Source organism: Ambystoma mexicanum, chromosome 6q (genome assembly GCF_040938575.1).
Source record: "Ambystoma mexicanum isolate Mex_15411 chromosome 6q, UKY_AmexF1_1, whole genome shotgun sequence".
NCBI classification, from domain to species: domain Eukaryota; kingdom Metazoa; phylum Chordata; class Amphibia; order Caudata; family Ambystomatidae; genus Ambystoma; species Ambystoma mexicanum.
The window spans coordinates 927741357-927758240 of record NC_090937.1 but is presented as its reverse complement, the minus strand read 5'-3'; the positions used below and the strand labels follow the sequence as shown (position 1 = coordinate 927758240).

The 16884-nt window shown below is 48.0% G+C and overlaps 1 protein-coding gene across 3 annotated transcripts in view; it reads right to left on the bottom strand.

The window, feature by feature from the left end:
• WDR17 (WD repeat domain 17) overlaps positions 1 to 16884 on the bottom strand; it is a 2439098-nt gene that overhangs the window by 2000869 nt on the left and 421345 nt on the right. For all 3 annotated transcript variants that reach the window (XM_069631441.1, XM_069631439.1, XM_069631440.1), the window contains one exon: positions 3723 to 3851. In XM_069631441.1, the coding sequence (XP_069487542.1) occupies positions 3723 to 3845 (123 nt within the window). In that variant the 5' untranslated portion in view covers positions 3846 to 3851. The remainder of the gene's footprint in view (positions 1 to 3722; positions 3852 to 16884) is intronic.

Here is a 16884-nt window from a genome sequence, read left to right as displayed (position 1 = left end):
AAGTGGTTGACGGAGTCTTCACTGCGCCTGATGAGCCTGCTGTGAGGCCTTCTTCTCTTCCTATGGCCTCTGCTTCTCCGATTCGTCCCATAACTTGGCCAGAGTGGAAGACTTCCTCTTTGAGGTGGAACCCGATGGCAGCCTGGGAGGCGGACCGCAATGACGATGGCAGTATATCCGACCTGGGAACTGCATCAGCGGTGAACTCGGCGGAATCGGTCTTGCGGCTCTTAGCCTTCTCTTGGACCCTTACGGATGGGTGTTAGGCAGAATCCTGTGCAGTTCCCTTAGGGAGCACTACCCAAGATTAGGACTACAGGTGAGAGCAATAAATCCTCTTTGGTATCAGTCTGTACCACAAAGATTTAGTTGGTAGCTGTGGCTGAGCAGTTAGACTTATCTCAAGAGGGAGATGAGCAGTATTCAGTGTTTACACAATAGGCCTACAGTACTATGGAATAAGGAAACAATGACCAAGGTTTTGTAGCAAAAAGAATATATATTTTTATTTTATACACTTCTAGTTAAACACATCTATCACAGTTATTAAGCAAGTTAAAATTCACTCAAAGAAAGTATACACAACTCCCTAGTTAAATTGTAGACAAGTTTGAGCAAGAGTGAAAACTGAGCAAACCACCACAGGGAAAACCAAACACAAATGGCACTCTAGCAATTTCTCACAAGGGATTTAAAACACCTTTAGCTCTACCGCGGAGAAAGGGCGGCCTGGCGTAAAAATGTACCTTTAAAATGAAGAAGTGGCTCCTGTGGTGGCTGTTGTTCCTGGTAGTTCCTGCAGTTCGGGGGATCCAGCAGAGGAAGAGAGGCTCTCGTCGTGGAGGAAGGTTCGAGTTACTGCACTACCCTGGGAAGAAACCAGCCGCGGTGCTGCCCGACGAATAAAAGGTATGCTCCTTAAAATCACGGTCCGGGTGGACTGGTGCCTGGCTATCCGGCCTCCGAGTACAGGGTACTGGCGATACGACCAGGCAGGTCCGGGAATGCGATTGGCAAACTGGTTGGCCCCACCAGCTCAAGGGAAGAAGGCTCTTGCAGATGAAGATCTTCTCTCGTCGTGTGGAGAAAAGTGGTGAGACGCTGCAGCAGGGCTTCACCGGTGGTTCAGTCATTGCAGATGTCTTTGGCTTCTCTCCTCTTCAGCTTCTTAGTTCGAGTGGCGACGTCATGCTCTTCCAGTCCTCAGGACCCTGCTTTTATGCAAAAAGATCCCCATTCATACAGCCTAGCTGTCACTCACACAGTGGAGTGGTCATCTTGGCGGGAGACCTTCCAGCCTATCAGGATAGAGTGCAACATGGATTGCTGAGGCAACCCTGTCCAGCGGTCCTACTCCCCCTCCCACACAATGGACCCACCCCAGACTCAGTGGCGCCGAAAGGAGGGCTTCTTGGCAGAAGCCCGCCAAAAGGACGAACAAAGGATCCCCAACCTGGGTTAGGAGTTTAGAGAAAGACACGAGAAAGAAGTTATATTAAAGTTCTGGCATATAAAACCTACCGGAGTAATGTTAATATTAAAATGCACCGGCGGTATGTTAGAGGCTGTCAGGAAATGTGGTAGCCTCGAACAATGGGAAAATCCCATAGGAAAATATTTGCGGTCGAATATTTACAGTAGTAACCACTGCCACTAGCCATAAACTTTTGAAAGAGGGGCTGTACGGTACCCTCTCGAAAATGAACATAAGGGAAAAACTATTAACCCTTTCCAGTACCTCCATAGTAAGATGGGTTGTACTGGTTTAGTTCATAAAAATTGACTAGTAAAATCAATTGGAACTGTACATGCCCTGGGAGACAGTAGTCAGTCCCAGGGTATGGAGTCTATGTTTGGGGGTCGCTACGACACCCCTGTGTCACTGCACGGAGGGTGCTGTGTAACACATGTGAATAAAGATGGCTCCTATGGAGGTGAGAAAAACCCCATAGACATTAAACATAAAAATAGCCTAGAACGCACATAGCAAAAATGCCTAAGAATGGGAAAAAGAGTCTCACTCTTAGCAGGAGAAAAAAACAAACCCTTCAAATCCAGCAAAGCTGCTGGGGGATTCTATAGGTAAGGGAGCTTAGCCATAGAATGAGAATTCTCCCTAACAATGGGGCATCCTCAAAGGATTTAGAGCTCCTCCTGGAGGGGGACCGCTCCTTGGACCGACGGGTCCTGGGTGAGGCATGACCCTGCTCGGAGCACGGGTCAGAGGCCTTGCTCAACTTGAGCCATGCCGCCAGCCTGCTATACCTGTATTTCTTCGTTTTCTTCGAGAAGCCCAGGCATATCTCTTACACATCCTTGTTGTGGTCTAGGTGCAGGCAATACAGACACTTCTGATGTTTGTTCTCTACGAAGACGTTCTTTGGCATGTATTGGGTGCAGTGCCTGAAAAGTGTCCTTCCCTCCTTTTTCTCCAGAAACTTCAACGAACAACTGCCCTTGAGGGGCACGCAACTTCACCGACAACGGATCCCCGCTGCCAGCCAATGAAGATAGGAGCACATAGGATTCGATAGAACAAAGATAGAACTTTTCTGCAAAAATAAGTACAAAACAGCTCAGAGAGCAACCCGAGGACTCCCAACACTGAAGTGTGCAGTAAAAATCTGGAGATGGCTGCCAGAGGCAGGGCTTAGGGAGATGACTGTCATTGGATGGGGCAGAATGACCCAGAGGACAGTGATTGGTTTAGAGAAGAAATTCAGTTTAAAAGTGAAACAGCTTTTTCATTTACTGAGGATTCCCAGCCTGATGACGGGGAATATTCATGAGCATGTGAACCCATGCCAGACCCCATACTGGATAATTTTTTGTTTCCCTATATAAGCCATGCCGTATCATGTTATGGTACCTTAACTAGGGCCAGGTGCATTGAATTCCAGTGGGGTGTGTGTATCTCCTATCAATGTAGGAGATTACTAGGGTGTAGATTGTGGTTCTGAAGTCCTCCATGCTTGGGTGATAGTGGTGATCTCTACAACAATATATCATGTGAGGTGGCAAGAATGATAACCTATAGCCTCAACCATAGTAGAGTTAATGGCATAGGCACCTTAACATTAATGTGTAATTGGCAGCAACCTGGACGTATATGCCTCTAGGTGTTACGATTCAAGTACCTAAGCCAAATAAATATTTCTGATATGTGGAGGCGAACATATACAATCTGTCCTGTAAAACCATATTGGCAATATAGACAACCTGCATTCATGCAAACTCATAAAATCTTTCTTTCAGTTTCCATGCCTGTTCCTCCACACAGCTTGGTGTACGGCTGCATTTATGATTTTTATTATTTATTTGCATACTCACTGGGAAGCAAGCTCTTTTGGTAACAAAGGAGCATACAAAATATAATATAGCAGATACACAGGAGGCAGTGAGCCTCTTATAATGATTGCATGATGACTGGGTTTGAGAAGAGGTATATTGGAGAGATACCGGGAACAATACAGTGGACAAACCTAGTACAAGTACGTGTCAGCAGGTAGGCAGTCTAGTTAGCTAAGCATGTGCAGAAACCTCAAACTATTAAATGCTAGGGTGGTGGGGAAAAGAGGGGCAAGAAACCGGTTATCAGTGAGAATAACAATAGCATTAGAATAACAAAACACCTGGGAAACATAAATGGAGGGCAGATTCGATCTATGTGCAAGCTATTGTACAAGCAGTGTTTTCTATAACACAAGGAATATTTGTCTTACCTGGTAGACATATATAGCAAGAGTGGCACAGTATGCAAATCTATCCCCACTAGCAGCACACACATCTTTGTTCCATGGCTGACATCCAGCAGCCAATAGGCCCACTTGCTTGACCTGGGACATTTTAGCCTGCAACAAATAAATAACGAAATTAGAGGTGCATTACACTGTTAAAAGTATAATGTGAAACCTTGAATCACAATGATGCTTGCTTTGGTAAAACGAACTTCTTTGACTCAAAACTATCATTGCATAGTTTTTGAAAACGATATAGTTTTTCCTTCTATGCCAAAAAATTTAAAACAAAACGAACTTCCATGTTTACACAAAACTGTTGGGACTCCCAAACAAATAAGGCATCTTGGCAAAGCATCAGTTGAATATATCAATTGTTACCTGTCAGCTGTATCAGGGAAATCTTGTCAGAAAAGTTATTAGACAACAGCAAGAGCTTGGAAAAACTGAAGGCCAATTCTCAAAGAAAATTGAAAAATTAGCAAATTATGCAATGCATTTGTACGTTTGTGGAAATTAGATAAAACTAATTCATACAAAAAAGTGTGCATAAAATGTAGGAACCACAACATTCATATCACTTATTAGTCCTGTAAAACGTGTGTGTTAAATGCACCATGTCTAAATTATACCATTAATTAGCAGCACATTCACATGCACACAGCTAAGGTATATATGGAAGGCATGCAGGGCCGCCAAAGCCCTTCATGCTTCCAAATTCAAGAAAATGAATACCAAGAAATTGAGTAAGATGACAAGGCCACTAGTCTGGCCTTGTCAAGAGGAAGTAGTCCCTCCCTAAGTGTCAGAGACAAAGTGGGAGTCGGTGTCAATCCTAACCCTTGGAGCTGAAGTGATAAAGAGGCCAAAATCCAGGAAGACCACCAAACCCTGCTGAAAAGAGACAGTGCTGTGCCAACAATGCTGGGCTGCCATGGGAATGGGACCATGGGAAAGAGCAGCAGAGGAAAGCAGCTGGCATGCGAGGAGGCCACTGAGAGAGCGGCCGGGGAAAACCGCTGGCCTGCGCAGGAGGCACTTCGAGAGAGGACAGGGGAAACAGGCAACTGGCATTGGTGTCACAGAGAGAACGCTGCCCTGAAAAGAGACATCTGTGGGAATCCACGTACGGGGAAACACTCACTGAATCCATCAGAGACTGGTGGATGCTTTGTACGCGTCACGTAACCGCGCACACAGGACGTGACGCACAGTTAATTAAAAGAGCCGGAAAGGCACCGGTAGTTCCCGCTAACCCTCAGAATGTGTGGACGTGCTTCATTTATACGCGCCATAGCCCAAAGGCCCACGCAGGCCGCACCGTAGCTCCCTCGCCTACAGGGAGGTCCAGCTGACATAACACTGGCGATGGGGGCACGATACGAATTATGCACGCACGTTCATTTTTGGAACCAGTATGCGCAAGGCAGCGGTAAGCTACAAGTGCACATCATCCAGACCCAGGAGGGGTCTAAATTGACCCAACTATGCAGCACACATGACCTGCAGCAACAGAACGCTGAATCCAGAACAACTATTCAGCAGGTGAGAGGTTTGCCCCAGCTACCACCCAGCCACACAGCAACAGGGAACACACACAGGAAAACATGGCTGAGGGCATCTCCATGCCCAGACCTGGCACCCCCGCGAGGAAAGCGGCGTCTCTCAGCATGCAACCAAGGTGGCACCACAGCAGCACTACGCCCTTTGACCCCTACACAGATCTCATCAATTGGACCCAGATGGATGATCTGGATACAAAAATTCGAGGTGGCAATGGACTGTAAAGACGTAACTACGCTGAGGAAAATGAGGCCCCTCACCTGCTACTGAATGTAGGGGTTGAGGTGCAACACATTTTTAACTCCTTAGCCGTGCAAGACGGCGCAGACGCATACCGGTTGGCAAAGGACGTACTAACAGCGCATTTCATGCCACAACTGAACCCCAACTATGAGACATTATACTTTGGCACCACAATCCAGACGGAGGATGAGCCTCTAGATGCGTACCACACTAGACTCCAGTGGTTGGCCTTATCCTGTGAGTTCGAGGACATGGAAAAAAAGATCAGATGCTGAATCATCAATGGCATGAACTCTGAAAAACTGCAAAGCATAGTTCTGAGCGAGAAGGGCACCCCCTCACAAGAATATTGGAGTATGGACGCCAGAGGGAACTATTGCACGCAAGCGCAGCTCACATGGGCATCACTCTACAAAAATTGCAACTTGCCCCACAACTACAGTGGCACAAATCACGAACTGCCCGGCGGCCAGGGAAGAAAACAGCAAACCTCACAGAGCCAGAGGTAGTAACCAAGAACTCCTTGGCCGAATGAATGTGGATGGTGTAGAGGTGCACGCCATGGGAAGAGAAACTGCCCGGCCGAAGGCACCACGTGCGGGACATGCGGCCACAGGGATCACTACGCACGTGTATGTCAATCGTCAGTCCCACCCCAATGCCAAACCCAACTGCCAAAAGCGTACACCAAAAAGAAGCAGGTCGGACACCCGCCTCGTTGCGACTGAGGATAACTCCTCCACGGACGAATCCGGAGATGAACACGATGGAGTGGCGACAGCAGTCGAGTCCGGACGAATTAGGAGAAAGGGCAAAATCTACCTCATCTCAGCCCTGGAACAAGGCAATGGGACACCGAAGACACCGAAGAAAAAGAGGAGACCCAGGTGTTCCATACACTTACAAGGGCAGGAAACTGTCATGACGGTTGAAGCGTAAGCGTTATGCCAGCCGAAATATAGAAGCAAATGAAACTCCAACCAAAAAAAACACACAGAAACCCTGCTGTTTGTGTATGGTGGCAAAACGCCACTTCCGGTCGTCGGAAGTTTCAGGACAACACTCAGCAAGGCAGACAAGGAGATCAAGTCTAAAGTATATGTTGTCAATGCAGGAATAGAATGCCTACTCAGTTGGAAGTCTGCAGAAGACCTAGGGCTGATAAGGTTCATCTGCAACATTATACACTGAAACGAAATCAGTGAGTTACTAACGAAACACCCCAGTCTCTTATGGGGCATAGGATGCCTGAAAGGAAAGTTGGTCAAACTACCCATTGACCCAACGGTGCAACCCAAAGCGGTGCGACACAGGAGAATGCCATTCCACAAGCGGGAACTAGTTGCCAAGGAGCTACAAGAACTTGAAGAAGCAGGCATCATTGAACCCGTGTCAGGCCCAATGCCAAGGGTATCGCCAACGGAGGTTACAAAAAAACTAAGCAACCAGGGAAGGTGCGGATCTGCATCAACATGCGACTGCCGAATGCAGCCATAATAAGAGAACGACACATCACCCCGACATTGGACAAGATTGTAACGGATGTCACAGGTTCCGGTTTCTTCCGGTTTCTTCACCAAATTAAACCTCAATGCTGGATACGACCAGCAGAAATTGCACCGTGGCTCGAGATACATCCTCAGAAAATACAAGAGGATGAGTTTCGGAATATCCTCTAAGGCGGAAGTGTTTCAGCACGCGATCCAGGAGGTAATTCAAGGCATAATAGGGGTGCTAAAAGTCAGTGATGACATCCTTGTGCATGCCAGCAACAAAGAAGAACATCTGCGTAGACTGGAAATGGTACTCGACAGGTTGGAAACGGTGGGGACTCACCATTCACAAGGAGAAGTGTGAATTCATGAAGGAGGAAAAAACTTTCTTTGGCTACGTGTTCAACAATAAAGGGGTGGCGGCTGACCCGCTCAAATCCCAGAAGTCAAGGGAGCAGAGGTGCAAAGCTTCCTGGCGATGGCGATTTACTGTGGCAGATTTATACTGAACTTGGCTACCATATGGGAACCCCTGAGGTAAATGACCGAATCGAGCACCAAGTGGGAATGGAACACTCGCTGCCAGGAAGCTTTCGAACACATTAACGAATCACTGTCAGCGGGCACCACCATGGCATACTATGACGCCACACTACAGGCAGAGTTATATATTGATGCCAGCCACGTCGCACTGGGAGCAATCCTAGTACAACCATCGCACACAGGAGAAATGAAGCCCACTGCTTACCCGTCATGTCCCCTGACAACAACAGAATACAGATATTTGCATATAGAAAAGGAGGCCATTGCAGTCTTATGGGGTTGCAGGCATTTCCACCTGTACCACTATTGGTGGAGGTTCAAGGCATTCACTGACCACAAGCCACTTCTCCCAATATTCACTGAACCATCACCTCACCCGCCAGCCAGGATTGGCAAATGGCTCCTACACTTCCAGCAATATGGCTTTGACATGGTGTATCAAGAAGGAGCAGACAACCCGGCGGATTTCCTGTCCCGGCATCCAAGGGCAGCGACACCAGTTGAGGTCAAGGAGTCCAGAGAAACAGAAGAACAGATTTGCCAAATTGTCAGTACAATGAAACCGAAAGTTTTCGGCATCATTGACATTCTGGAAGCCACTACCGCTGACCCATGCTGCACATAATTAAAAAAGCAATACTCGCAACTAATGGAAAACATTAAAACGTCCACAATCGCACAAAAGCTGCCAGAGACTTTTTGACAGGGACGTTCGCAGTTCACCAGGAACTCTCCATCACAAGTGAGGGGGTTAATTCTCAGAGTTTGAATTTGAATTAATTTATATTGCACACCAAACAAAACCAATCTTATCTGGGCGCAGAGGGAACCCAACGGTAGGCCAGAATCAGCCTCCCACAAGAACCTTGTCAGCTTCACAAACACTGGTGCCCAAGGGACTGGCTATTTCACCAAATTCTCTAGTTTAATGGAAGAGATAAGTCTTCAGGGCCTTCCGAAAGATAGTACGTGGTTTTTGTGCTCGGTTTTTGTGCTCGGATTCCCATTGGAAGACTGTTCCAGAGTTTTGGGCCATATATTCCAAACCTTTGCCCCGCCCCCTGGATACATATATAGAGGGAGGGACCTGCAGCAACAGCTTGTCACAAGAGCGTAACTGGCGGACTGGAGTATACATCTTAATTTTGTCCACCAGGTAACTGGGTGTCAACTGTTTTACACATTTAAATACCATACAAAGGATTTTAAAATCTATCCGTTCCTTCACTGCAAGCCAATGCAGTGAACGTCGCAAGTTAGAGATTGAGGTTGATTTTGCCACCCCAAAAATAAGCATCACAGCCACATTTTGTGCTATTTGCAATCTCCGAACTTGAGTGGTCAAGATTCCTGTCAAAAAAGCATTGCAATAATCCAAACGTGAGTTGGTGAGAGTCCCTACAACTGCTGCATGATCCTTAACTGGTATGAACGGGAGGATCTGTCTGGCATAAAGTGCAAAACACTGATTGTACCTTCGCACTCACCTGTGCTTTACTCCCCATGTCCTCATCCCAAATGCAACCCAGATTTTTTATCTTGGGAGCTAAGGCCAAATGTGACTCTAGAAAACAAGGAGATGGAGGGCGCCTACAGTTTTGTAGTTGATGTTTGGGACCAAACAGTGCTACCTCATTTTTTCCGGTGTTAAACAACAGCTGGTTCGAAGACATCTAACTTCCTTTAGGCAACGCTCCACCAGCTGAAAAGTCTCTTCGGTCCTCTCAACTCTCATGCACAGCTGAGGATTGTCTGCATATGAATGAAATTTGACTTGATGTTTCCTCAGAATATCCATGAGAGGTCTCACATATAGATTGAAAATAAGAGGAGAGAGGGAGGAGCCCTGTGGTATGTCACAGGTCTGTGGAAGGGAATCTGAGAGATAGCCCCTGAGTCTAACCCGTTTTTCCCGATCTGTCAGAAACTACTCAAACCACCCCAGGGCTTGCACGGAGACATTACCAATCTCACTAAGGCATTAGCATAATATCATGGTCTACCATATGGAATGCTGCCGACAGATCTAACATAATCAGGAGCGATATATCCCCCTGGTCTGCCACCTCAAGGAGATTGTCCCACACGGTCAGCAACGCCGTCTCTGTACCAAAAAAAAAACAAGTCGAAACCCTTACTAAAAATAATCCAGCAAGGCCTCCCTCTCCACATACTCCTGTAGTTGAGAAGTTACAATTTTCTCAAGGGTCTTACCTAGCCATGGTAGTGCTGCCGCTGACTGGTAATTCTGCACATTTTGGGATCTAAATTTGGTTTATTTAGAAGCGGGGTAACCACTGACTTTTTCAGTTTTGCAGGTACAAAACCTGTAGGTAAGGATTTATTTACAAAATCTGTTATAAATGGTGAGATGACTGGTGCCAATCGTTTTGCCACAGAAGATGGCATTCGGAATAAGGTGTCATTAGTAGGCTTCAACTTTTAGAAGAAGAGATTGTACTGTCAGAGGCAGAGGCAGACGCATCCTCATCCCCACCAGCCTAAAGGACTGCATGGAATGGTGAGAACCAAGGCCAGGAGACGACACAGAGTGCGGTTCCCCCAATTAGACGTAAAGGTGAGAGTGTCATTGAGTTTAGAAACAAACAGGGATAGCTGGGGAAAGCTGAAAACACGGTCTCGCCGTGATCGTCCTGTTAACCGTTAACAAGGAAACATGTAGTAGCACAATAAACAACGGTTTTCAAGGAAGGTAGTCATTCAGACGACATGTCAAACATGAAAAAACTGGAAACAAGTTAAAGCCTATGCTCACCTTCTAATGCAAAGAAAGAGGGGCCACACGGCTCAGCGTATCTCACCCTAGAGAAGAGCACCCTGTCCCTGGCGGGGGTGCCTGTCCCTGGGTGGCGCGTGATGTATCGCCTATCTATCAGATATAGATGAGAGAACTATCCCTCAACCTTCCATACTAGTGGCAGTGTCTGAAGGCAGACGGAATGGTCCAATGAGCAGAACACTTAACAAAAAAGATTCTAAAAATGGTGCTCTCCAGAGTGGTATAGCAGTGTTCCACAGAGCTGTGAATTAGATTCTGTGACTGCTGTGGTTTGAGACTCGGGTATAACCTGAGGAGCAGGTCAACTGTTTGTCTTCCATCCAAAGTGTTCACTTTTAATACAGCCCGTAGGTCACTATGTTTGGGGTGCAAAACAGTACAGCTGGAGAACCCACTGGCGGGTTTATGCAGTAAAAAAAGCCTAAGGGCTGGGGGGGTAAAAAGCTCTTATAAAAACAGCTCACTCGATAGTGGAGAGTGTGCTAAAGCAAGCAATTTTGAAGAAAACGAAGTCTCTCTGTTGATGTAGGAGAGATCAAAAGTGGGTCATGAGAGCCCTCATGACCGAAAGGGGTCGACCGGTTTCAATGGCGTGGGTCAGTGCAGCCATCTTCTTCAGGACCGTAATTCTCAAAACAGGCTAAGTTGTAAGAGTTCAGGGGATGATGAACTGAGGAGCAGTGCTGTGGTCTCCTGCGCGCAGACAAAAGAAAGGGGGGGGGGAGAAAAGACAACAAGGGAAAGGGTTAGAGAACTGGCAACAGAATTTTCTGCTGACGTGGGGGTGGAGATCTACATGCATTAGAGTGAGCATGCGGAAGGACCAAAGCTGCTTAGGTCAATAATTACAGGAAGAGTGGGGGTGCCTGAGCACCTAATGAGTCATCCCGCCATCAAGGGGGAGGGACAAAAGAAAGGGGGTGGGGAGAAAAGACAACAAGGGAAAGGGTTAGAGAACTGGCAACAGAACTGTCTGCTGACGTGGGGGTGGAGATCTACATGCATTAGAGTGAGCATGCGGAAGGACCAAAGCTGCTTAGGTCAATAATTACTTGAAGAGTGGGGGTGCCTGAGCACCTAATGAGAGTCATCCCGCCATCAAGGGGGAGGGATCAGGGGAAGGGGGGGCTGGGTTTGTGCAGGGAGTGGGGGACTGAGCAAAAAAGCACCAGACAACTTGGGCGTGCAAGAAGGATGTGCAAGAGGCAAACACCCCCAAACGCAAGTGCATGAGAGGTGCAGGGCAGAGTCTGCTTGTTGAGCATTGAGGGGGTGCCCACTCTGAAGGGGGAAGAGTGGTCCCTGGCCTGGAGGGGCCAACGGTGCAGGTAGTGAAGACCATACCTGCTGGTCTGCATCCCATTTGAGGAGCCAGAAGGCGTTTGTTGAAAGGAAAGGAGAACGCTCTGTTGACCAAGGGCAAAAGGAAAGTGGCAGTACAATGCACGCTTTCAGAACATCTGTGAAATACATGAAGGAAAAATGAACTGTATGGATGAATTAAATGAAATGAGTGGATGGGCGTAGAGGATCGGTGGACCGTACCTGCATTGTTCTAGCTAAGGATCTCTGTGTGCGCCGAGTGCTGTAGCTGGGTATACAGCTCGTCAGTGGCGAGTAAAGGAGGTAAGCCCAATCGCCTCTAAAATATGGGAGGAAGCGCGCTCGCACTAGCATCGTGGTGACGTGGCTGGTGGCCCAGCAACAGGCTGAAGCGTAGGGCAAAGAAGGCCCATCGTCTGTTGAAACAAGCAAGGAACGCGCTTATGTCGGCAGCGGTCGAGTAATCCCTGATGGTGTGTGTGGTTGTCATGGAGACGTGGTTGGGGCCAGGACTCATGTGCGAGTGTAGAGGAAAGCCTAGTTGCCTCGTCACTAAGTGAAGGAGCACAAGCATGCCTGCGGTGCCGGCCAGTGCTGTGTTGCCAAAACGAAGTGACAAGGGCAAATAGTGGTAAGGAAAAACAACGAATGAAAGGCTCAGGGGAGGAGGGGGGAGGGGGAGACAACAGGGGAAAGCCCATGGCTCAGGCGTGAAGTGTGCAAAATGCACGGGGGCCTATGCAAGGAGGGAGAGGAGGTAAGCGGCAGCCCCAGACCCAAAAGGTGTAGAAGGGAGTGGGGTGGCTGACTTGGGGGGTGTGTATGCACCCGGGAAGTTAAGTCAATACTGCAAGTTCGTGCCACTGGATTTGTTCATTAAGGCCTACCGAGCAGGTATTGAGCCTAAAAATCCACATCTGTTCTTTTCTGAACAGCATGTTGTGGTAATTACCGCCTCTGCGGGGCGGTGAAATTTTCTCCAGGATTGTCCACTTAAAGTCATCCGGAGTGTGTCCATGGGATGAAAAGTGAGATACTAATGGTGCAGTGAGTTTGTTTGTTCTTATACATGATTTATGTTCAGTCATGCGTGTGTGGGCGGGCCTAGTGGTCATGCCTATGTACCTGAGGTTGCAGGGGCAGGTGATCATATATACAACGCCCTTCGTCTTACAATTGGTGAATGTATTCTGTCTCCATGGGGTTTTCCAACCGATCTCTATTTCTGTGGTTCTAGAGGTTTGGGCGCACATGGAGCAATTCCCACAGGGTGCATGTCCTAGAATGGGTGGAATGTTCCATAGAGTGGCCTGGCTAGGTCCCGCCTTGGGTGTGGTGGGTATCAGGGTCTTGACGACCATGCCGCCCCTGCCAAGTGACCAGTGCACCCCCGAGGCCGGAGCCAATACAGTCCACGAAAAGGGACTCAGCGCGATGGGAAGCGATCAACGTTGACTTCTGCACGATGCAGGAAGGAACATACCTGTTGGTCGCCATTGACGACTACTCACGATACACCGAGGTGGAGATCATACTGTCAACGGCTGCAGAGGCAGTAATCCCAGCTCTGAAAAAGATGTTGGCTACACATGGCCTGCCGAAAAACATCAAAAGCGACAACGGGCTGCCATTCCAAGGAAAAGAACGGACAAAATACATGGACGATCTACACATCTGCCAACACCACATTACTCCAGGTGGCTAAAAGCAAATTGTGACGCTGAACGGTTCATGAGGACCATAAACAAGGTGTTATGCATAGCAAAAGCCCAGAACAGCCCGTGGAGGGTGGACCTATAGCGGTTTTTGCGAAACTACCGGGTGACCCTGCATAGCTCCACACACATGCCACCGGCAGATCTGAAGTATGGAACAATTCTTAATTCGTCCATACCACATCACCCCAGCCAGTCAGTGAAGAAACTAGCAGCGCACTCACTCCAGGGGGGTGGCAGCCAACGACCGCAAGAGCACCCAGCGACGTGCAAGGAAATCAAGATACAAGGTGGGGGACCAAGTATTGGTGTTGAGGAATGCAACAAAAGCCAAATTGTCAACCCGCTAGGAGAGAGGGAACAATGATAACAGCCAACAGAGGTCATGAGACTATCACTATAACATGTGGTTCAAGCGTGTCCCAGAAGAAATGTGGATGGAAGATCAGAACCAGCCACAGAGGGAGAGTGAAAGTGCATACATCTACCAGATGTGGCACCGCGGGGGGAGACAGGACAGAGTCCTGCACCCTTTGACCATGCAGAGAAAGAAGAAGTGACCCCGAGCCCTGAGGGTGAGAGTGATAAGGAGGAAGACACAGAAGCGGCGTCACGTCTACGCTACAGTGGATACAACCTGAGGGTGGACCTGCAGCCGCCCAGTAAGCTGAGAGACAATGTGTGCTAATATGAACTTGAGTTCTCACATGTGTAAAGTAGTTGTAAGACCGGAAAATGTTTATGCATCTTGTCATTATAGAAAAAGAGAGATGCTGTGTACGCGTCAAGTCACTGCTCACTCCCGAAATGACGCACAGTTAATTAAAAGAGCTGGAAGGCACCGGCAGTTCCCTGCTATCCCTCAGACTGTGCAGACGTGCTTCATTTATCCGTGTCATGGTCTGAAGGCCCACGCATGGCGCACCAGAGCTCCCTCACCCTGTAGGGAGGTCCAGCTGACATCGAACAGTGGAAACACTTATCTGGGCCGGCCGAACGGAGGTCTACGAAACTACAAACATTTGCTGAGGTCTAGGAAGAACACTATTGTACAACAAACAACCGCTGAGCCAGTGGGCAGGGCTGAAGTGGGGGTTTTCAAAGAATGTCTCTGCACATACACCTCCCAGGGTGGGGAGTGCAGCCCAGATTGGTTAGGGGAAGAGAACCAATCTGGAGAAAGGGAAAGATATTTAAAAGAGGAACAAGAAGCATGGCGTGTGGGTTACCCTGGTCAGGTCAGTGGAGGTGGAGGACCAAGACACCATCAGGAGGACGGAAGGAGCAGCAGATATTGGAGGAGTTGTGCTGAGAGGATGAGGTTTTGGTTTTGTGATAACAGAGATACTGCTCTGTGAGTGAGCATGACTGGGAAAGGAAATAGGTGTATGTAGATTATTTACTGTAAGGAGTGCTTGTGACAAGTCTTTTTACAAGTGACAGAAGGGTGTGTTGTAGTAGTGGGATGAGGAGTGTAGTAGTGGGAGGAGGAGAGTAGCAGTGGGAGAAGTAGAGTAGCACTGGGAGGAGGATAATATAGAAGTAGAACAGGAGGACTGTTACATCAAATGGTGGAGGCAGGAATTAGGAGGAGTGTTACATCAGACTAACGGGAGGAGTAAGTGGAAGGACACGGGATGAGAATAGAGAGGAAGAGGAGTACATGAGCGTAAAAGAAATAGCTCAACCTATTGCAACACTAACCTTTTGTTAGGGTATGAACAGTAAGAAAGTCCCTGAGGGAGTATTGATATCTAGCACTAAGGGAATTACATGTAGCCGAAGCCAGCTATTAGGCAGTAGGGGCTCCCGATCACTAGAACTAGAGTGGGGTTATGGATGCCTGGGCTAGGGAGGGAACCAAAAGGGAGACTAGAGAGAGAGAGGGACGGCCAAAGTGCACACAAAGAAAACATTAAAAACTTTCTGACTGTTTCTGGTGCTTCAGAGTGTTATCTGTCAATTATTCAGGCCACCTGTGACAGAAAATAATAACTATTAGTACAGTGCTTCGAATCAAGAGGAAATGAGCATACATTTCAATATAAAAAGCCAATATTATTATTCATATTGAGTACAGTCCGCACCTGTATGCAACTCAGAGCATACGGAAATTCTTGATGCAACAGCCAAAGAGAGTTTGTATGCATGAATACTGTGAGAAATCTGAAGGTGTCACCCTAGCTAGTCCCCAAGGATCTGTCATCCAGGTGGCCAGGACACGGCCATCGCTGTTGGATCCAGTTCCTGGGGGTGGACCAGTGAGGGAGGATCACCTGGATGGGGGGTCCTTGGGGAGTGGGAGATCGATGGGGGAGACGTGGTATTCCCCTCCTTTCAACACCTTTTCCCCATCCTGCCAAGTAGGATATTCCAAAACACTGCCCCCCCTTTTCTGACACGAACACTTTCACACAACACAGAAGACAACATGCCCCAATAAAAGGGTCAGGCAGAGTCAGACAATTGACCAGAAACACACACACCAGACAGCCCACTCCCTTCCCCACAGGGATAAAAGGTGGAGCACCAGAGCACAAGACGAGCAAGGCAGACCGCACGACGTAAGAGCTAACTCAGCACAGCAGTTCAAGAGGAGGAGAAAGACGGCAAATACCGAGAGATGGACAAGGAGAGAAGTAACCTGGGCCTTTCTGATCAAGGCCTGTGAAACCTCTGCATATGGAAAACTAAGACCGCGAACAATAACCAGCGTATGTTGCAGCAGATGTCTACGGTACGCGAGACCCTCCTCCACTGATAACCAAGGACGCTGGTCTCTGTGGTACCAACCTTGACTCCAAGGATAAAGAAAGGCAAGCAGTTCATCACGCCGGTGAATCGAGGGGAGAATCGATAATAAACCGAACTGTGTTGAACGAAAAGTAGCCAATGCCTAATTTGAACTTTGAAAGACTTATTAAGATCCAAGCCCGGCCGAAGGGAGATCCAGGGGTGAAAAGTCATCACCCAAAGTTCATTGAGAAAGGAACTGTTCAATTGATTGGTAGAATAATATAAGTGAGGGGTCGGTGCCCGGACGAGGGTGACCCAGGCCTGAAGCCATCACCCAACGTGAACTGTGTAACAGAATATTTTGTTTGTTTGTTTGCTGGATACATCAGGCCGCGAAGGCAAGAGACTTTTTAATGCAAATAGACTTTTCCCTTGAAGAACCTGATAGCTGGTACAGAACTGTCGGCTCGTGCTGAGAAAGCTTGAGCATGTACTGTGCTAGCTGGAATGGAACTCTCAGCTCGTGCTGAGAAAGCTCAAGCATGTGCTGTACTTCAAAGTCCCACCTTGTCAGGTGCTACAAAACGTGGGGAAGGGAGACTGTGAAGGACCGCATGGGGGGGGGGCTGTACTTCCGCTCTCTATATGGTAGAGGAGAGGCACAGAGGACCCCAGCCAAGATTCTCTATTATTGGTACGTGGTCGAGCAATCAAGGCCTAGCCTCTCAGGA